Source organism: Thermobia domestica, unplaced genomic scaffold (assembly GCF_964235325.1).
Source record: "Thermobia domestica unplaced genomic scaffold, izTheDome1.hap1.1 HAP1_SCAFFOLD_285, whole genome shotgun sequence".
Classification (NCBI taxonomy): Eukaryota; Metazoa; Arthropoda; class Insecta; order Zygentoma; family Lepismatidae; genus Thermobia; species Thermobia domestica.
In genome coordinates, this window is record NW_027656000.1 from 180,134 (window position 1) to 192,628 (window position 12,495).

Below are 12,495 nucleotides of genomic sequence, written 5' to 3' on the forward strand. Positions count from 1 at the left end.
TATATGATAAAATATACGCAGGGTTGCCACAAGTTAGATAAAATTTTACTATGTTTTTTTATTAATAAGATTGAATGTTTTTCATGAATCATTTATGTCAAAGAAGATCTTAATATTCCTGAAGTATGTGCATGCGCTTGCAATTTAGGACTCAATCCTAGCAGTTATCACATTCTCAGTATCATATTTTCCATACTACGAAGGTAAAACATTGTATCTGAGCAATTCAAGGTACAAACTGGATTTCTTTCATTGCTTAAAAGAATTAAGAAAAAGACAATAATTAATTACAGATGATATTTATTTAAAACAAACTGTCCTTTTATACCGTATGTACGAATTCTTCAATAAAATCACATTAATTTCTTAGGTTATGTACAGTATAATTCAAATGAGCTGTATTGTAGGAAATTATATTAAATTTTTCATTGTTTGAAACAAAATGTTTTATGCGTAAAGGGTGGAGGATGGTGATTTTGAAAAAAAAATCACTATTGATAAAAACTGATACAATACAGTATCATCGCATCATATTTTGTGCACTCGGGATTTGTTGTTGTATGGTTCTTTCAATTCCGGTTTGACTAGATAGATTGATGTTGAGATGGAATATTTTCTTGGGACACTTAATTGATTAAAGAAAATCGCTTCTCGCTATCTATTACCGTTTTTAATTTATATTGATCAACATTATAACCGGAAGTGAGTAATTTCTACTTCCGGTTATCCTAGAGTGTTGAAGATGAAAGTTGTCCTTGAAACGTTTAATCGATTACGAAAACAGGTTTTCGCTATCTATTACTGTTTTTGCTATATAGTGATCAACGTTAAAATAAGAAGTGGCTTATTTCTACAACTTCCGGGTTCACTTAAGTGTTAAGAATGAGGATGAAAGTTGTTCTTGAAAGGGAGCCTGTAACTCCGAAAGGAAGCATTTGTGCACCCAGGTTTGTCTATACTTTTTGTCGCATGTTGGTGTCAGGAATCACCTCCCAAACGTTGTTGGTGTTGTTTTGAAACACCCTGTATATACGTATATTCTTTCTTCCAGATGGAATGAAATGGGTTTACATGACATCCCAGCAGAAATCGACTATGTGTTAGCTCATACGGGACAGGAGAACCTCCACTACATAGGACACTCCATGGGAACCACCATGTTTATGGTGATGCTGTCTGAGAAACCAGAATACAATGAAAAAATAAAAAGTGCTCAACTGCTTGCTCCTATCGCTAAGCTGTCCCGCTCAAAGGGACCACTTCGCTTGATCGCACCATTTGGGAATAACATTAAGGTAAGTTTTTTTCCTTAAGAGGCCTCATCCCGACGAAATTAAAATACCGCTAATTTTACAGTAATTATGTGATATGTTCAAATAGATAAAAGATAATTGAAATGTGGAACAAGAGTGATCTAGACAATATTATTTTGCGTGAGGTAACGTTATCACAAGTCACCTAGTCGCTTTCCGTTTTCAGCCGTTTCGAAACGCTAAAATTAATGCTGATTTTCAAAATGGCTCGAAATCGAAAGGAGATAAATCAGTCGTGATAACGGTATCTCATGTAAAATGATATTGTCTAGTGAGCTCTTGTTCCACATTTCGATTATATTTTATCTATTTGAAGATATCACATAATTACTGTAAAATTAGCGGTATTTTAATTTCGCCTGGATGAGGCCTCTTAACATGTGAAGGATTGATGCATAAGTGCGTAGCATATGGTAATTAACGTAGCTTTATTCACGTGCCTTTATACGATTGCAATGATTAATTAACACAAGCAGAGGTGGTTAAATAATATTATCCATAGAATACAAATGACGCAATCAGCGATGATTTCAGGGTCCCCTTCTTGCCGTAATCCCGGATTAAAGGGGGCTCAGTGGTAGAGCTCTTACCTCTGTTGCATGGGGTCCCTGGTTCGATCTCCGGCTAAGTTTGTGGTGGTCAGCATCGTATCGATGGATTTTCTCGGGGTATTCTCGTTTCCTTGCACATTCTCATTCCACCAATTCTTCCATCATTATTCACTTACCTTAATCAGCCATTTCCCTTAGCCTAAAGGAATTAGATTTCTGGGCTTTCGACATCTAAGGCCATTTAGCCCCGTCACGCATAAGAGATAATATCCCTTGGCAATTACACTATCCGAGGCAAGGGAAGATAGAAAGAATTGGGAAAAGAAGGAAATGGTCTGGGACCTGTATGTTAAGTACCATCCCAGCATTTGTCTGGTGTGTGTGAATGAGGGAAACCTGACTCAGGATAACTGGCCTGAAAACGCTTTAACACTTTTTCGACCGATTGTCAATACCGTGAAACTACAAGGCATAAACATAGGACGTTACACAAAGTTCCTTTTTTTTCAACCTGGGTTAACCAATATTTTCGAAGTACTACTTTCACTCCTTGTGTACTCAAATCCCTCTCAAAGGAGGAGAATTTTCTAAAATTATCAATGCGCGCAATATTCAGTGGTCATAATTTATAACGGGCTAATTTGTGCGTTATTGACGATGATTGACATAAAGAGAAGCTGAAAGCCTGACAGTTATCCTAACTCTGAAACACCTTAGAAGTCAAATTTTAGTTTTCCTGGAAGTAAAAAACCATTTTTTTGCATATGCATTAGTTCGATACAGCACAAATTGTTTTCACCGCTCCTACTGCGCTTTGATACTCGATTAAACTAAGGGGGCGCGGTGGCTCAGTGGTAGAGCATTCACCTCCACTGCTTGGGGTCCCTGGTTCGATCCCAGCTCGCGTCGTGTGGACTTTGTGGTGGACAAACACCGTGCTCGTGGGTTTTCTTCGGGTTCTCCCACTTTCTTCATTTCACTCATTTTTCATTATCACCGTCTCCTTTAGGCTAACCAGCATAACTTGGGACGTAAAACTTAAAGATTTCATTTCATTTTCGATTAAACTAAATGAAAGAAAACTTCCAGTTTAACGTCCCACGCTCCTATCCGTAAAGGGAGATGAATGATTAAGACAAATGAATGATGATGAAATAATTAGTGGAATGAGGATGTTAGAGGAAATGCGAGTACCCGAGAAAACCCACGAACACGATGTTGTCCACCTCAACCTTATTGAGTTGGGGCAGGGCTGGATTAGCCTATCTGGAGCCCCGGGGCTAGAAAAAAATATGTGGCCCCTGTTGACTTCACCTAATACATTTCTGTGAAAGTGCAGTAGGAAATTTAAGGGAATATGTTTCATATTTTTGGTCATATTTTATTTTATGGTGATGATTGTATCTTCATGATTCTTTTTAGAGAGCCAGTTGAGATTTTGATCAGAGTGGAGGCTCGGGGCTATAGCCCCCCTAAGCCCCTCTCTTAATCCTATCCTGGGCTGGGATCGAACCAAGGACTTCATGCAGAAGTAGTTCTTTGCCAAAAGAAAAAATGATAACATTAGGTCAAGCACTAGAATTTTAAATAAATCGAAAAAATGGCACTATAGCAAGAAAGTACAAAATTTAAGCAAAATATTCTGGCCCCCCAGTTCCAAAATTATGCCATAGTTTTCTATGCCATATGTGTGCACTGTATTGATACTGAGCCCTGCTGAAGTCATTCTGAAAGCAGTAATGAAGCTCCTCACTTAGTGCATGCTCTGTTAAAAGAAATGCAAAGCTGTACCCTAACCTGGAAATATAAGAAATATATGAAAATTTGGTAGAACCGTCTGCACGAGTAATGCCGAAATTACTTTCTGTTTATTCACACTTTTCATTTACGAAAAGTGTTTTACATCGTATTTTACCTATAAATTTTGTTTTCAGTAGAACCGTCTGCTCGAGTGAACCCTTTTTTTTTTGGTCATCAGAAGTTAAATATGATCACTGTGATTCGATATGATCATTGCTCTTTATTCATCTCCCATGATGCATCAGCAAAATATTTCCGAGTAGGCAGATAAAGCTATAGTTTACCGTAAAATAAAGGAAAAGTAACATAAAATTATGGGAAATGTATGAGAAAATTCCTTTAAAATAAAGAAAACTTGTTTTCGATAATGAAACGATCCTATATATTTCTGAACACACCGAATACTTTCTGATTTCTTACGGAGAGTGTCTTATTTTCGTTAAAATGGAGTAACGTTCTGTTAATTTGTCCAGAAACCTAGACTTTTCTATGCAAAATCTTTCCCCGAAGATGAGAAACCTTCCCGATATTTTAAACAGTGTACGAAACCACCAAATATTGTAAGGAACAGCATGTCACTATTTTAAATAGGTCTACCAGACATCATGTTTTGAGCGAGACAGTCCTGGCTGGTTTCGTGTTTAGTCCCGGTCAGACGGAGAAATTTAGTTTCTAGTCGCAAGGTTATTAAACAACTTTTACAGCTTTTACCATAGAGAAGTTTAGTGGAAAAGTCAAAAGTGAGTTCTACAAATGAACTTTGCAATGACTTCCAATGAATTCTTTGATAAAATAGAGAATAATACCTGCTTTTTTGAGAACGGTTCATTCAAGTGAAATGCATAAGCTTGAATAATGTGTAGTAATTCTTCCTTCCCTCCTTATTTCATGGATGTTAAACTAGTTAATTGTTATTTTTTCTTGCTAAATTGTTTTTTTTTTTCATTTGTTTACAGGAAAGCCCAAAAGTAGGTGTACAGTCCCGTACTGATCAATTCATTGATTGCATATCATTTCTTATTGTTATCCATCAGGTAGACTTAGTTTCTTTAATATTTGTTCTTAATGTGTTTTTATTTATATTTTAAGCTCGGAATAGCTGAAGCAAATACACCCATACACTAGAATGTTATGCTAGATCAATGTTGGGGTGTATACCTACTTTTGGGCCACCCTGTATATTTCAGCAGAAACAAGTGTTGAAACAAATGAACTGCTTGAAAAATTAGAAACACAAAATTTGATTACTGAAGAGCAAATTTTGAGACTAAAACACATCAAATTGATTTTTGCATTATTATTATTATTATTATTATTATTATTATTATTATTATTATTATTATTATTATTATTATTATTATTATTATTATTATTATTATTGGGGACGCGGTGGCTCAGTGGTAGAGCGTTCACCTCTGGTGCTTGGGATCCCGGGTTCAATCCCAGCCCCCGCCAAGTGAACTTTGTGGTGGACAAACACCGTGTGCGTGGGTTTTCTCGGGGTTCTATCGTTTCCTCCCACTTTCTGCATTCCACCATTTTCATTCATCATTCATCATCACCGTCTCCTTTAGCCTAACCGGCATAACCGTGGGACGTAAAACAAAGATTTCATTTCATTTCATTTATTATTATTATTATTATTATTATTATTATTATTATTATTATTATTATTATTATTATTTGGTGCTAGAAATCACAATACTGTCTTTGTGCATATTAATATTTATGCAGTGTAATTTTGTTTGATTTCTGAGTGATGTGTAAGAATAAATCTTATACTAGAATTTTGAAAAACGTCTACAATGAATTTTCATTGTGCAAGTGTCTTGTTAAGTTGAGAATTTATCACGAGATTTTTTTGATAAAACACTGGCATTAACAACGTTCCAGTTTGGAGCTTCAAAAATCTGGCAATTCTAATTTTACATTACTTCGTGATGCTTTGCAAGGTAAAAAGAAATTAGATCTCTCATTTTATAACGCTAATACTATTATTTAAATTTTAAAGTCAGTATATGTATTTCTATGTATTTCTTTCTATATGTAGTGGCTTCTGGATATGATGGGAATCAACGAATTCCTTCCAACAGACGGCCTTATCAGCTTCGTTGGGAAAGAGATGTGCGATAACAACGCCCTCTTCCAGTTGATGTGCAGTGACGTTGTCTTCCTTCTTTGCGGATTCGACTCCGAACTCTTAAACGGAGTAAGTAAAATAGGAACATACGTAGTTACTGAGTAAAAATCAGGGTTTCATTAACACAATACACAATACTTTTCTCACTTATTTGAATGTATTTATTTACGTTTACACTATGGCCTAAGGAACGTCAAACTTCACTGCTGTAGAATCAAAACCTCTTATTGTTCCGTAAGGTCTAATACAGCCCTGGCCACGGCGAGCAGATAGTGGAAACTCTCCTCGTGAACGCTCACGAGCATTCTATGAGCAAATACCGTTGTTTGTGCTTCGTGAATCTTCGGGTTTTGTCCTTAGAGGAGCGGAAGTGTTGTCAACCTTGGCGGTAATCACTAGCTTACCAAATAAAAAAAAAGTATGTATGGTAACTGATTGCCATTTAGTGTATAGTGTTTTTTACAATGTGGTAACCGTTAACTATAGACAACACAAACTGGTAACAGCAATCAAATGATAAACTATGTACGTTCCTTTTCTTCTTTTTTCTTTCCTTTTGTTAAAGAAGGATGTGGTGGAACCAAGCCATCGCTTACATTTACAAAAATTTGCCAGTTTGCCCAATGGAAAACCAGTTTTCAATATATATTATCAAGTTCTTAATCCGAGTGTGGGTTTGTTGTTTCGCTTTATAGGAAAAGAGATAATCTGTTGATACGAAAAAAAAAATACTGTAGCACTTGTTTGTAATTATCTAAGTATTATCTCCAGAAAATTAGCTTATGCATGTATGTGTGTACGAATAGGCTTAGCAAGGGGTTGGTTGTGGAGATTAGAAGCCACTATTACACTATCAATAGGAAGAATAGTATTTCTTACTCCACTTTTAAAGTGGGGCCGCGGAGGCTCAGTGGTAGAACGTTCACATCTGGTGCTTGGGGTCCCGGGTTCGATCCCAGCCCCCGCCAAGTGAACTTTGCGGTGGACAAACACCGTGTGCGTGGGTTTTCTCGGGGTTCTCCCATTTCCTCCCACTTTCTTCATTCTATAATTTCATTCATTACTCATCATCACCGTCTCCTTTAGCCTAACCGGTATAACCGTGGGACGTAAAACCCAAATATTTCATTTCATTTTTTCCACTTTTAATGTTACTTTGATCGCAAAGAATCAAACAGAATATTAAGAGAGCCAAAGAGATTTTCCATTTTTAAGAGTGACCATTAGTGGGTACCATTTTTTTTTTTTTTTTTTTTTTTTTTAACAAGGAGTGTCTTTTTAATAAGGAAAAATATATTGTCCCTGGTTGGTTGCTTGCCGGTAGCTTGTTAAAAGTGAAAAAGAATGTTAAATCATATCAACGACTGAAGCTACACGCTTGTCTTTCTTCGATAGTTACTGACTGGTTTTGAAAGTCACGATGTTGTAGGCCTACTGTAACAGCGTAAACTTGGAAGGGAACGTTCCAACTGAATGATACGAACAATTATTCCCAATGTCTTGAACATGAAACGTGGATTGCACGGATAACGCTTAAAGTGGGCTGGACTGCATTGGAATTTCCTTCCGGCAAATTAGTGTTTGGTCGGAACTCAGTTCTTCTGTGTAATTGTCTCTTAACAACATTTGAACATTTCTTTTAGATAATAATATCTAACTAACTCTATGGCCTATGGAACCCGAAGGCTCAATGCGGCGTTTACAACATATTTCCACTAACTTCTGTCCTTAGCCAACTGGATCCAGTTTCTACTCTGTACTCTTATTTCTGCAAGATCCATCTTAATATTGTCTTCCCATCTACGTCTAGGTCTTCCTAGTGGTCTTCTTCCAATTGGGTTTTCAGTTAAAATTATGAAAGCGTTTCTAATTTCTTCCATTCTGGCTACACGGAATGGCCACCTGAGCCTTCTACACTTAATGACCCTAACAATGTTAAGTGAGCGGTATAAACTATGCAATTCCTCGTTATGAATTTCCTCCAATCCCCATTTTCATCCGTCTTTGGTCCGAATACTACTACTACTACTACTACTACTACTACTACTAATAATAATAATAATAATAATAATAATAATAATAATAATAATAATACGCATTATTATTACTATTATTATTATTATTATTATTATTATTATTATTATTATTATTATTATTATTATTATTATTTTCAACCTCCCGTCGTTCTGCTATCAATCTAGCAACGAAAGGCGTTCACAACTTAGCAAACGTGAAGCGAGTGACAACTTACAGACCGAGTGCTAATGTAATACAATGTCACGAATTGTGTAAGCATGCTAAAAAAGGCCTGAAACAATTCGTTTCCGATTTTTGCAGTCGTTTTTACGTCTGTAAGCTGACATGTTTAATATTAGTTTCTTTCTTTCTTTCTTTCTTTTTCATTTGTTAGTTACTTCAACGCTAACTGTAACCTCTATCATGCGTCTTCCTCGATCAAAAAACGTACCAATTTTATTTCCTGCAGTGTTTTCGCGTCACTGCTTTCGAAATGGGGAGGGGGAGAGCACACCTGCACATTTCACGCTTGCGTCTGCTCAATGCTTATCATCGTGCAAATTTCTGGCCAGGCTTGGCCATAGGTTTTTTGCCATCATGTGTGGTTGGCAACACTTATCGGATGCAGTGGAAGGGGCGGAGCTACCAACACCTGTGCTCACCTGTTCTTATCACCGCTCGTTGTCGCTCACGCTTCGGCTCCGGGAGCCAATTCATGGGCAGGCCTGGTCTAATATATTATTTAGATATGCTTCTTATTACGTTATGTTTAATACGGCTGGATGAAAAATGGGCTGCACTAAATATGTAGTACCTTGTCAGAAGTTATATTGGGTTGCCAGGAAATAAATAAATTAAATACAATTTCAAGATAAAAAGATAGTAGAAAAGCACAAATTTAAATCTTCATGGATCCAATTTTATTGCTTCATTTTATCAACATTCCAGAGGCTGGCAATGATCTCTACATCTAAGCGATAATGGAGCACAACGAAACAAAATATTATATTTGACAAAATCTCACTTACTGGATCAAAAGATCCATTATATTCCAGCCTAAATTTTTCTTTTAGGCTTTATATGTGGAGAACTACACGTAGTGTAACCAAACCCAAACTATCAATTAACTCGGTAAGATGTGCTTATTCCGTAAAAAGAAAAATAATAATAATAAAATAAAAATAAAAAAAATAAAAAAACGTCGATTTTGGGGCCGTTCAAAAATTTTGTGGCCCGTAATCCAAAAACTAATTATTGACCAAGATCGTAATCTTTTTTTTTTTTTTTTTTTTTTTTTTATCATTACTAAAATTCTTGTTTCTCTACGTACGCTGCACAGATTCATTGACATAACTCAAAGTGTAAAGTTAGGATAAACAGTTATCAAGATTTTCCATTGTATTCCAATTATTGGGGTACAAGATGAATATTATGCTTTTGCAGAAACTGCTAATTTGACATTGCATTGAATGGAAACAAATATTAATGTATCTAAGTATTATACGGTGAAACTTGCCTTCAACGGACTCCTCATTAAGCAAAAATCTGTCTTAAATGGAAATACTTCTTGGTCCCATAATTTTAGGGGTGAAATACATGTTAATCTCCCTTTTCATTAAGCGGAAACTGTATTACGCGAACAACAGAAACCAAAATAAGAGATACTTCATTTATCTCTGTATCTTTTCTTCTTTCATTTCAGCCAAAAATTTATTTTTTTCTTTCTTTTAATAACAAATATCTTATAGTATGTCAATGGTATGATGGTGAATTGAAAACTTTAACAGAGGTTTGAGTATGAAAAAACGGTATTATATGTAAAGAATTCAAATTTACAACTGGTAAACTTAATTAATCAGTTTACAGAAATACTTGTATCATAACTGTCTAGGCATCAGTTCTTTGCAATATTGTATAAAGCTGTAATTATACATTATTTCACAATATCTGTGCTAAGCAAAGGCAGGCGTCGTCTACAGTCATACGTACGACATGAACCATTTAATCAGTGATGCCAACCCGTGGGGAAAATACCATTTCGTGGGATTTTTCAACGTTAATTATTCGGAATGGCATAAAGAGAACTTTCGTCGAAATTGACAACACATATGGGATTTTTCACTATATGTATAATCCACGCCAACAAAATTTTCTACGAATGAGAAAGATACAGAGTCATCAATACGCGTATCAGTGTTGTCAACTTCTAGTTTTTTTTCTTTATTATTGGCGAAACCCATGCTAGTGAGGAGTGACTTAATCTATGTGATTCTTAAAAATCAAGCACCAAGAAACGAAATTTCTGTTCTGAGAACTACATGAAATCTATGAAGAACAATACTTTTCTAATATCATTCTGCTCAGTATAGTGTGATGACACAAGGGTATCATGGAGTCACTGCATTTCTGATAACAAAATATATATTTGTTCTTGATTAAGAAAAATAGTTACTCATGCACTATTCTATATGCGTTGAAGATCGAAATTAATTGATAATTCACCCTGAAATTAAAAATCGCAACACATGTCATACTCAAGTTTCATTTCTAGATTTTATTAGTATTATTAGTAGTAGCAGTAGTAGTACAACTTGGGAAATTCAGATGCATAATGGGATTTTTTTCCCTCTAAAGATGAGATTTTATAGCGCTTAAGGTTGGCATCACTGCTTTTAATTGCATTTTTAACTTTCGCGGGAAATTCAGACAGTAGTTCTTTCTCTGATAAAGTAGAAATTGCATCCAGCTCGCTAAGGATAAGGATAGAAATCAATGGAGAGATTTTGTGAATCTGCCATTGAACATCCGGGTTTCATAGGCCATAGAGTTAGTTTCTTTCTCTGGTATCTCCAAATATAGAAGTGTTTCAAGAAATATTTTAAGGGACATTTTATTCCAATGTATTCTATTTATTTTTGAATTTAACTATTAAATCGTTGTTTTAGCGAAAATCTTCATTGTGAATTGTTCATATTTTATATTTTAAAAATATATATATATATATAGAAAAAATACAATACTTTAAAAATAAGTTAATGCTATTGATTTTATAATGTTACACTTTTCTGTCCACAGACACTGTTGCCAGTGATTTTATCTCATACACCCGCTGGTGCATCTACAAAAACAATAGTGCATTATGCTCAAGAAATGACTTCAGGTAAAGCATTAATTTTACTACAACAATATATTTGCACTTTAGGTGGAGCCTCATTTTAAACATAAACAATCAAAAGTTCAAGTCAAAGTAATCGCAGCTAATTTTGTTAAATTTTTGATTGTGACTAACTTCTCCAAGACACGGATATTTTGGATGAGTAGATATTTTCTTGTCTTGAAGTTGAGGGATCTTAAAAATACACATGGGATTCAACTGGTGAAGATCATGTCGTGATCAACCTGACCGTACATACACCTATCGAGGTTTGCTTACAATTTCTTTAATAATATGTAGTATCCAACATGTCTGCTACAGCTTAAAAACAAAAACTACATTAAATTAGGCTAATTATCACCTTCAATTCTGCCGGTACAAAACATTTAAAGATTTCATTTCATATCATTCTTATAAATCTACGTATACTAAGCGACTGTGATGTTAAATTATTTTTCAGGTTACTTTAGGAAGTACGATTATGGCGGATGGTTGGCGAACTGGAGAAGGTATGGCCAGATACACCCGCCAAGCTACAACCTGAAGAAAATAACAGCGCCTATTTATCTACATTACTCAGACAACGATTGGCTTGGAGATCCTGATGTAAATATGCATTTACTATTAACTTATCCTTAACATCTTTACAATAGGCCTAATATTATTCCTATCTTGCATTCGCACGTACGAAGTGTCTTCAAAAAGTACCGAACTTTTGCTGTAAAATACTATGTATTGTTCATTTCACATTTTAAGCATTATTACCCTCAAAGTAGTCCCCTCTACTGGTAATAAACCGTTCCTAAGGTTTCATCCATTTTTGAAAAGCCTGCTGGAACGCATTTTCTGGGATGGAGCGCAGGTGTCTCGTCGCATTGCCCTGATTCTTCTCTATGGTTTGGAAACGATGCCCTTTTAAAGTAGTTATATATTTGGGGAACAAGAAAAAATCTGCTGGGGTTGGGTTAGGAGAATCGGGTGCATGGACACAAGGGTGTCTGATGTTTTACCAGATAATTCCAGATGAGGAACGATGCTTGAGCCTGAGGGCACATTGGCATGATGCAACATCCAAGTCTGGTTTTTCCACAGTTCAGGTCTCTTCCTGAGGGCAAAATCTCTCAAACGTGCCAAAATATACTGGTACAAATGTTGTTTACCATCTGACCATATGGTTCAAATGCATGATGAACGATGTCTTTCGAATCGGAGTAACACAACCAGCATCACTTGATTTTTGATCGACTCATACAGTCCTACCCATAATTGGTTAAGCAACTGAAATGTCTCTGTAAAAATGTTTGCCAAGTTTGTAGCAAAATTTCACATACATACGTTGTCCTTCAAGTTCTTTCATTGTCACTTTCTAGCTAATTCGATGAACAGTTTGTGTAGGTGCTCACTTCAGTAGTTGTATCTCGGCAACTAACCAGCAGCGTCATTTCAGATTTTGTTTCGGGAGGATATTCCTTGTTATAAGTAAAATTTCGCGTTTTGCACTGATTTACTACTATTCTATTG

The 12,495-nt window shown here is 35.6% G+C and overlaps 1 protein-coding gene across 1 annotated transcript in view; it reads left to right on the top strand.

Annotated features, from left to right (window-relative positions):
* The window catches only part of LOC145676675 (lipase 3-like), a 70,263-nt gene that overhangs the window by 34,131 nt on the left and 23,637 nt on the right, over nt 1–12,495 (top strand). The window contains exons 5-8 of the mRNA XM_081747519.1: nt 1,052–1,295; nt 5,715–5,873; nt 10,896–10,980; nt 11,435–11,580. Coding sequence (XP_081603645.1) covers nt 1,052–1,295; nt 5,715–5,873; nt 10,896–10,980; nt 11,435–11,580 — 634 coding nt within the window. The remainder of the gene's footprint in view (nt 1–1,051; nt 1,296–5,714; nt 5,874–10,895; nt 10,981–11,434; nt 11,581–12,495) is intronic.